General features: G+C 42.2%; 1 protein-coding gene across 8 annotated transcripts in view; it reads right to left on the bottom strand.

Annotated features, from left to right (window-relative positions):
- stxbp5b (syntaxin binding protein 5b (tomosyn)) overlaps positions 1-10,000 on the bottom strand; it is a 125,967-nt gene that overhangs the window by 952 nt on the left and 115,015 nt on the right. For all 8 annotated transcript variants that reach the window (XM_061924497.2, XM_061924498.2, XM_061924501.2 and 5 more), the window contains 4 exons: positions 8,114-8,279; positions 4,220-4,331; positions 3,924-4,144; positions 1-117 (listed from right to left, as the gene is read on the bottom strand). The exon at positions 1-117 is cut by the window's left edge. In XM_061924497.2, the coding sequence (XP_061780481.1) occupies positions 76-117; positions 3,924-4,144; positions 4,220-4,331; positions 8,114-8,279 (541 nt within the window). In that variant the 3' untranslated portion in view covers positions 1-75. The remainder of the gene's footprint in view (positions 118-3,923; positions 4,145-4,219; positions 4,332-8,113; positions 8,280-10,000) is intronic.

The raw sequence follows: 10,000 nt of genomic DNA, 5'->3' as shown, positions 1-10,000 counted from the left end.
CTCCTGGATCATACTGGTGTGTGTCTGTGTGTGTGTGTGTGTGTGTGTGTTTACAGAGTCCACAGTGCTCCGCCATCAGAGCTGGTACCACTTCTTGTCTTTGTACTTCACCATCATCTGAGGGGAACAACAAAAATATGACATTGTTGACGCTTCTTTGGCTTATTCCTAATCCCATGGTAAATAAAAAGAGAATACAACAAATCCTTTTCAACTTATATTCAATTGAATCGACTGCAAAGACAAGATATTTTAACATTCGAACTGGAACATTTTATTTTTTGGAAAAATGAGCTCATTTGGAATTTGATGCCTGCAACATGTTTCAAAAAAAGCTGGCACAAGTGGCAAAAAAGAGTGAGAAAGTTGAGGAATGCTCATCAAAGACTTATTTGGAACATCCCACAGGTGAACAGGCTAATTGGGAACAGGTGGGTGCCAGGATTGGGTATAAAAAGCAGCTTCCATGAAATGCTCAGGCGTTCACAAACAAGGACGGGGGCGAGGGTCACCACTTTGTCAACAACAAATTGTTTAAGAACAACATTTCTCAACAAGGAATTTAGGGATTTCACCATCTACGCTCCGTAATATCATCAAAAGGTTCAGAGAATCTGGAGAAATCCCTGCACGTAAGCCATGATATTACACACCTTGGATACCTCAGGCGGGACTGCATCAAAAAGCGACATCAGTGTGTAAGGGATATCACCACATGAGCTCAGGAATAATTCAGAAAACCACTGTCAGTAACTACATCTGTAAGTGCAAGTTAAAACTCTTATTATGCAAAGCTAAAGCATACTTGCCAACCTTGAGACCTCCGATTTCGGGAGGTTGGGGTTGGGGGCGTGGTCTGGGTGGGGCGGGGCGTGGTTAAGAGGGGAGGAGTATATTGACAGCTAGAATTCACCAAGTCAAGTATTTCATACATATATATATATCTACATCCTGAAAATATGCAAACAAAACTGTGTTTAGATCATTGATACTTAATATAATATAATTTAATAAATAAAATGCTAAAGTTATTGATAAACAAACAATTATTTTAATAAATAAATATGGTCATTTTAAATGAATTATTATGATAATTTAAAATTAATTATTTTAAATATGTTTATTTTAATGTACCGGTATAATTCTATGGCTTGATGTAATAAGGAGTCAGAAAAAATAAAAATACAATTAATGTTGATGTTTTTAGCAAAATATAGTAAAAATGTATTTAGTTAAAAAAAAAAAAATTAATAAATATATTTATTTTTAGGTAAGATAAACATAATAATACAATGTATCTTTAGTCTGGATGATTTAGTTCTTGTCACCCTGCTGTCCTCCCGTCGTGAAAAAAAGGCTGTCCTCACTCAGGTCCGCATGGACCTGGAGGGGGCGTGGCCTCCAGCTCCGGCTGAAAATCAGGAGATTTTCGGGAGAATATTTGTCCCGGGAGGTTTTCGGGTGAGGCGCTGAATTTCGGGAGTCTCCCGGGAAAATTCGGGAGGGTTGGCAAGTATGAGCTAAAGCCATTTATCAACAACACCCAGAAACGCCGACGGCTTCGCCGGGGCCCGAGCTCATCTAAGATGGACTGATGCAAAGTGGAAAAGTGTTCTGTGGTCTGACGAGTCCACATTTCAAATTGTTTTTGGAAACTGTGGACGTCGAGGAAAAGGACCATCCGGATTGTTCTAGGCGCAACGTTTAAAAGCCAGTGTGATGGTATGGGGGTGTATTAGTGCCCAAGACATGGGTAACTTACACATCTGTGAAGGCACCATTATCAATCAATCAATCAATCAATGTTTATTTATATAGCCCTAAATCACAAGTGTCTCAAAGGGCTGCACAAGCCACAACGACATCCTCGGTACAGAACCCACATAAGGGCAAGGAAAAACTCACCCCAGTGGGACGTCGATGTGAATGACTATTAGAAACCTTGGAGAGGACCGCATATGTGGGTAACCCCCCCCCCCCTCTAGGGAGACAGAATGCAATGGATGTCGAGTGGGTCTGACATAATATTGTGAGAGTCCAGTCCATAGTGGATCCAGCATAACAGTAAGAGTCCAGTCCATAGTGGATCCAGCATAACAGTAAGAGTCCAGTCCACAGTGGGGCCATTAATGCTGAAAGGTACATACAGCTTTTGGAGCAACATACGTTGCCATCCGAGCGACGTCTTTTTCATGGACGCCCCTGCTTATTTCAGCGAGACAATGCCAAGCCACATTCTGCACGTGTTACAACAGCGTGGCTTCGTAGTAAAAGAGTGCGGGGTACTAGACTGGCCTGCCTGTAGTCCAGACCTGTCTCCCATTGAAAATGTGTGGTGCAATATGAAGGCTAAAATATGAGAAGGGAGACTGTTGAACAACTTAAGCTGTACATCAAGCAAGAATGGGAAAGAATTCCACTTCAAAAATGTGTCTCGTCAGTTCCCAAACCTTTACTGAGTGTTGTTAAAAGGAAAGGCCATGTAACACAGTGGTAAAAATGCCCATGTGACAACTTTTTTGCAATGTGTTGCTGCCATTAAATTCTAAGTTCATGATTATTTGCAAAAAAAAAATGAAGTTTCTCAGTGTGAACATGAAATATCTTGTCTTTGCAGTCTATATACCGTATTTTCCGCACTATTAGCCGCACCTAAAAACCACAAATTTAATCAAAAGCTGACAGTGCGGCTTATAACCCGGTGCGCTTTATATATGGATTAATATTAAGATTCATTTTCATAAAGTTTCGGTCTCGCAACTACGGTAAACAACCGCCATCTTTTTTCCCCGTAGAACAGGAAGCGCTTCTTCTTCTACGCAAGCAACCGCCAAGGTAAGCACCCGCCCCCATAGAACAGGAAGCGCTTCTTCTTCTACTGTAAGCAACCACCCGCCCGCGTAGAAGAAGAAGAAGGAGCGCGCGGATATTACGTTTCATTTCCTTTGTGTGTTTACATCTGTAAAGACCACAAAATGGCTCCTACTAAGCGACAGGTTTCCGGTTCATGAAAAGACGCAATCTCTCCATCCGCACACGGACTACTATTTCACAGCAACTGCCTAAAGACTTTCAAGAAAAGCTGGCTACTTTCCGTGCATATTGTAAAAACAAGATAGCTGGAAAAAAAGATCCGGCCAGAGAACATTATCAACATGGACGAGGTTCCACTGACTTTTGATATTCCTGTGAACCGCACTGTGGATACAACGGGAGCACGTACGGTGAATATTCGCACCACAGGGAATGAGAAGTCGCCCTTCACTGTGGTTCTAGCTTGCCATGCTAATGGCCAGAAACTTCCACCCATGGTGATATTCAAAAGGAAGACCTTGCCAAAAGAGACCTTTCCAGCCGGCGTCATCATAAAAGCTAACTCGAAGGGATGGATGAAGAAAAGATGAGCGAGTGGTTAAGGTAAGTTTACGTGAAAGAGGCCGGGTGGCTTTTTTCACGCAGCTCCGTCCATGTTGATATACGACTCCATGCGCGCCCACATCACGCTGGTTTTTAATATATTATTAAAGTTTGACTGACCTATCTGACTGTTTTTTTGACATTCCTTTAGCGCAGTTAGATGCGGCTTACAACACGGGGGCGGTTTATAGGTGGACAAAGTTTTGAAATATGCCGTTCATTGAAGGCGCGGCTTATAACCCAGGGCGGCTTATGGTGCGGAAAATACGGTAAGTTGAAAAGGATTTGTTGTATTCTCTTTTTATTTACCATTTACACAACGTGACAACTTCACTGCTTTTGGGGTTTTGTATTAGTAAAAGACTCATGAAGTCATATCTCCTATTAAAGGCCCAGGTGAGGACTTTGTAGATCTGTAATTATTTAGTGAGGAGGACCTCATGCAGTGACGTGATGATTAAAAAAAACATTAAAAACCTGCACTTGAGAGTCAAAGAGATGCTTACATCGTGAGCGTGTTTGGAGAAGGAGTCTGCGCTGGACATCATGGCGGCCGTCCTCTCCTCCAACTCCCCCAGTTTCTGACCTCGCTCGTCCAGAGCTATCCGGGCGCGGGCCAGGTCCCCGACCACGCCCGACGCCGCACCCTTCATGCCTTCCATGCCGCCCGGGCCGGGGATGTGCTGGGCCAGGCTGCGCGACGCCTTCCCGGCGGTGGTTTCGCCAACTGTCACCAGGAACGCGTACAAATCGTCGACAAATACTTTCTGGCACTAACCGGGTCCGCTTTTTAAGTACTCACAGAGGTCCTCCCGGTCCAGAGACTGAGCTCCTCCGCCAAAGAGGCCTTTGAAGAAACCTCTGTTGGGAGCTTCAGGTGTTTCCACAGGTGTAAACAACTCACTCAGCATCTCCTGCACCACAAAAGACACGTGGGTCCTTCAAAGGGCAATATCAGTGTTTTATATGGGTCATTAGCAATGTTCCCTCTACTTTTTCATGTGTGAGCAAACGCAAAAAGTCCCTGAGCATTGAGTGGAGCAACATCAGACGTGCACACTGTGGCTACACCAGCAGCACACCTGTCCCAAACCTGACTAAATAAGTTCAATCTCCATCCATCCATCCATTTTCTACCGCTTGTACCTTTTAGGGACAAGCGGTAAAAAAGAAAAATTTGGCCGGGGGCCGGGCTGTATATATGCGCACTAATTGACTGAAAGAGCACGCACTTGGCACGATGATGTCATGTTGTCGATGAAAAAATGCCTTTTTAGACAATATGATTTGCCTGAGCGGCTAGGAGACCCCGAGAGTAACAAGCGCTTGCCTCGTTGCCTTTCCATTAAGAACAATGAATTAGTTTTTAGTATAAGTTTGCTGGTTTCAAGAAATGTAATGCCGAGCGCATATCATTATGTCAAAATAATGGCACTAGCATTTACTTCATTTAAGAATATTTTTCAACATATTGAGAATAAAGTTTTTTTTTTCTACCAAGAAAAGTGCACTTGTTATTAGTGAGAATATACTTATTTTAAGGTATTTTTGGGTTCATTGAGGTTAGCTAATTAGGGCCCGCATGGCCCATTGTATAAGGACTCCCTTTGGGAGTCCTTATACAATGGGGCATAAGGACCTATTGAATTTGTAAGGTTTTATTAGGGACCGCAATGTCCCTTTGGGACAGAGGACCCTATTGTAATTGTAAGGTTTTATTATTATTCCGCCGCCTCTTTGAGCTGTAATTTGACCCCCTTAACATGCTTCAAAACTCACCAAATTTGACACACACATCAGGACTGGCAAAAATTGCGATCCGATCAAAAAACCTAGCCCCAAAACTCAAAATTGCGCTCTAGCGCCCCCTAGGAAGAAAACACAGACAAAACTGCCTCTAACTCCCAGTAGGAATGTCGTAGAGACATGAAACAAAAACCTCTATGTAGGTCTCACTTAGACCTACATTCCATACATTGACATCTTTCAGCAGAAATCAACAGGAAGTTTGCAATTCCCCCTTCAAAACAACATTTTTGTAAAAACAGTCACTTTTGCCTCTTTGAGCTGTAATTTGACCCCCTTAACATGCTTCAAAACTCACTAAACTGGACAAACACATCAGGACTGGCAACAATTGCACTCTCATAAAAAAACCCAACCCCAAAACTCAAAATTGCGCTCTAGCGCCCCCTAGGAAGAAAACACAGACACAACTGCTCCTAGGAAGAAAACTCAGACAAAACTGCCTGTGACTTCCAGTAGGAATGTCTTAGAGACATGAACCAAAAACCTCTATGTAGGTCTCACTTAGACCTACATTTCATATATTGACAACCCCAAGCAAAAATCAACAGGAAGTTTGCAATTCCCCCTTCAAAACAAAAGTTTTGTAAAAATCGGTCACCTTTTTTCAAACATTATCTCCTTTGAGCGCGTTTGTCGTGTCGGCTTCAAACTAGCACAGGAGAGAGATTGAACCCTTCTGATTAAAAGTTGACGAAAGAGTTTTAATTACTGCTCCGGTTTGGATTTTATGTGCCGTCAAAGTCGGTCCCGTCCATCGCTGCTTGCAGCTTTAATTATTATTATTATACCGGCCGCCTCTTGAGCACTAATTTTGAGCACTTAACATGCTTCAAAACTCACCATATTTGACCCACACATCAGGACCTGCGAAAATTGTCTTTTAATAAAACAACCGAACCGCAAAAATCAAAATTGCGCTCTAGCGCCCCCTAGGAAAAAATAAAACTAGACTGCCTGTAACTCCCACTAGGAAGGTCGGAAAGACATGAAACAAAAACCTCTATGTAGGTCTGACTTAGACCTAGTTTTTATAATTGTATATTCTCGGGCAAAAATCAACAGGAAGTTGGCAATTCCCCCTTCAAGACAAAAAAGTACTAAAAACAGTCACTTTTGCCTTTTTGAGCTGTAATTTGACCCTTTTAACATGCTTCAAAACTCACCAAACTGAACACACACATCAGGACTGGCAAAAATTGTGATCTAATAAAAAAAAACCTAACCCCAAATCATAAAATTGCGCTCTAGAGCAATTTTTGAATAAAACGGAGAAAAAAACTGCTCCTCGGAAGAAAAAAATGACAAAACTGCCTGTAACTCCCACTGGGAAGGTCGGAGAGACATGAAACAAAAACCTCTCCGTAGGTCTTACTTAGACCTACATTTCATAAATTGACAACCCCCAGCAAAAATCTACAGGAAGTTTGCTATTCCCCCTTCAAAACAATTTTTTTGTAAAAACCGGTCACCTTCCTTCAAAAACTATCTCCTCTGAGCGCGTTTGTCGTTTCGGCTTCAAACTAACACAGGAGAGAGATTAAACCCTTGTGTATAAAATAACAGAACAGCTTTTTAATACCTGCTCCGGTTTTGATTTTATGACCCTTCAAAGTTTTTTTTTTAAGATGGCTGCTTAAAAGCAGGAAGCACCAACGTGCCCACACAATGCAGACAAGGTAGGTACACTAGACAAAAGTCTTGGGACACTTCAGACTAAAAGTAGACAAAAGTATTGGGACACTTAGGACTAGCACCTGCCAAATACGCGGGCCCGACCAATGCTGCTTGCAGCTTTAATTTTACTTGTTTTGGAAAGTCTTGACAAGCCAAATTTTATTGTTCTATTGGCAGATAACTTTCCTTAGTTCAAGTAAAATACCCCTCATTTTTGTATTTTTTTTTTCTTGTTTTTGAACACTGACTTTTTGCAGTGCGTGAAATTACTACCGTATTTTTCGGACTATAAGCGCACTTAAAATCCTTTCATTTTCTCAAACATCGACAGTGCGCCTTATAACCTAACGTACGGCGTAATTCTGGTTGTGCTTTCTGACCTCGAAGCCATTTTATTTGGTACGAGGGGTAGTGATAAGTATGACCAGTAGATGGCAGTCACACATACGAGATATGTGTAGGCTGCAATATGACTCAAGTAAACAACACCAAAAGTTTAAATGTTCCATTGAGAATATAGAACATTACACACGGCGCTCAAAAATCCATCAAAATGTTTTAGTAGGACTTTGGTAAGCTATGAAGCCACACCGCTTGATGGATTGTACTGTGCGTCAACAGAGGAGTATTATTATGGTGTGTATAAGGACCGCAAAATGGAACCTATTAGCAGACATTACCCGGTGTTTGTTGTTTCGCAATATTATGCAAAACCAACTTTTCTTACCTTCTGGTACCTGCTGATGTGTATTTGGGATCTGCATAAGTCCTGAAAATGTTGTAGTCATAAGCTTCTTCTTTTTCTCTATCTTCTTGTTATGGGACATTCATCCTCCACTGTTGCCATTTCTAATATAAAGTAGTGTAAAGTTCTTACTTATATCTGTCAGTAAACTCGCCATGAAAGCACTAAAACATACCGGTGTAGTGACTTTACATTATTCACCCAAGGAACTTTAGTTATTAGAGAGTTCCGGTGAGACGGTTTTTCACGGGACTACATTTCGGGCGTTGTTGTTGCACTAGTGAGCCACGGATGAAGAGATGCTGCTCCTTTAACAAATAGAAAAGTACCGAAAATTGGTACCGGTATCAATCACCAGGTACCAGTAATTGGGACCGTATTGATTCAATAGTGTATGGTCCTGGTTCCTGCAGTATTTAGGTAGCAAAAGTGGACATTTGAAGATGAAGGTAAAAGAGATGTTGGTACCTGAAGGTTGTCGCAGGTGTCCAGGCTGTAGGTGATCCTCTGGACCTCCGTGGGGGAGGTGAGGTAGAGGGCTTGACCCAGATTGGAGAAGCAGAAGGTCCTGGCTATCCGCATGTCCGTCAGCGGCAGGTAGTTGACGTCCAAGAGAGGCCGCAGACTCGGCAAACTGCAGAGGTGCGCATGTGTTACCGTAGACGACAGACTTTAAGGGTGTCATGGGTAGGGATGATGTTCGAAACCGATTCTCCCGGTTGTTCGATAAGAAATGAACCGATTCCATGGACTCAAATCCCTTTTTGAGAACCGGTTCCCGTTATCGAGGTCACTATAGTAAAGAAAAAGAGTTGGTGCTTTATTCGAATCCCAAATGGGCAATGTTATGCCCATTTGATTGTAGACTCTTACTGACACCTTGTGGCGATATGAAAATACTACGCGTCAATAGTTTGGGCACTTCCGGGTTGACGATGTTAGTCCAGTTCGTGAGACAATTGAGAAGTAGACAAGTTGTGTTAGCTCTTACAAGCCTTGGAAAAGATAAGTCTGTAAGTAAACGGTTTAACTTGTTTATATAACTCAATATTAAGGTGGAAAGTGGTTAAATTTGATAGTGAGACGTTTATTGAAAAACGATTTTTGTGCACTGTTTCAATGGATGTTTTGAGGGCTTAAAATGGCTGCCAGTCGTGTATTTCCACCATCGAAATAGTTTCAACACTCAGAAGTATTTGTTTGAGGATAGTACTGTATATTTGTGTGAAGCTAATATTTACATATTGTGTATTACATTTCAGTATGTTAATAGCTTATACATTTGTCATTGTGTGTATTTCAGTTTAAAAAAGAAAAAAAATAACAGTCCAGTGCAAGACAAAAGTAAAGATAGGAAAAGACAAAGCAAGATCAACAACAATAAAAGAGCCTAAATGGATTAATCTGCTTTGGAACTTTATTAGACGTCTTGGATTGTTTGTTAAAGTTAAAGTTAAAGTACCAATGATTGTCACACACACACTAGGTGTGGCGAAATTATTCTCTGCATTTGACCCATCACCCTTTGATCACCCCCTGGAAGGTGAGGGGAGCAGTGGGCAGCAGCGGTGGCCGCGCCCGGGAATCATTTTTGGTGATTTAACCCCCAATTCCAACCCTTGATGCTGAGTGCCAAGCAGAGAGGTAATGGCTCCCATTTTTATAGTCTTTGGTATGACTCGGCCGGGGTTGGAACTCACAACCTACCGATCTCAGGGCGTCAGCTGTCTGCCTGTGTGTGTAGTTATTATGGGGCGGCATGGCGTAGTGGGTAGAGCAACCGTGCCAGAAACCTGAGGGTTGCAGGTTCGCTCCCCGCCTCTTACCATCCAAAAATCGCTGCCGTTGTGTCCTTGGGCGGGACACTTCACCCTTTGCCCCCGGTGCCACTCACACCGGTGAATTGAATGAGGTGGTGGTCGGAGGGGCCGTTGGCGCAAATTGCAGCCACGCTTCCGTCAGTCTACCCCAGGGCAGCTGTGGCTATGAAAGTAGCTTACCACCACCAGGTGTGAATGATTGATGGGTTCTACATGTAAAGCGACTTTGGGTACTTAGAAAAGCGCTATATAAATCCCAGTTATTATTATTATGTTCCAATAGCAGCAGAAGTGCACTTTTCGGAGAGCTGTATTATTTTCAGTTTTGTGCCCAAGGGACTGATTTTATTTAACACTATATTATTATTTATACACCTATAGTGACCACAGAGACAGGTTGTTTTTGTGTTACTGTATATATTTGTTTTTCTAAAAAATCCCACTTAATATACTTTGGGTAACAACAGTCAATATTTATTTTATTTTTTTAGGGGGGTAACAGTCAATATTTATTTATTAGGGCCCGCATGGCCCA

The sequence above is a fragment of the Nerophis lumbriciformis genome, linkage group LG29 (assembly GCF_033978685.3).
Source record: "Nerophis lumbriciformis linkage group LG29, RoL_Nlum_v2.1, whole genome shotgun sequence".
NCBI lineage: Eukaryota > Metazoa > Chordata > Actinopteri > Syngnathiformes > Syngnathidae > Nerophis > Nerophis lumbriciformis.
Note: the sequence above shows the minus strand (reverse complement) of the source record. Positions and strands in the feature narration are given on the sequence as shown.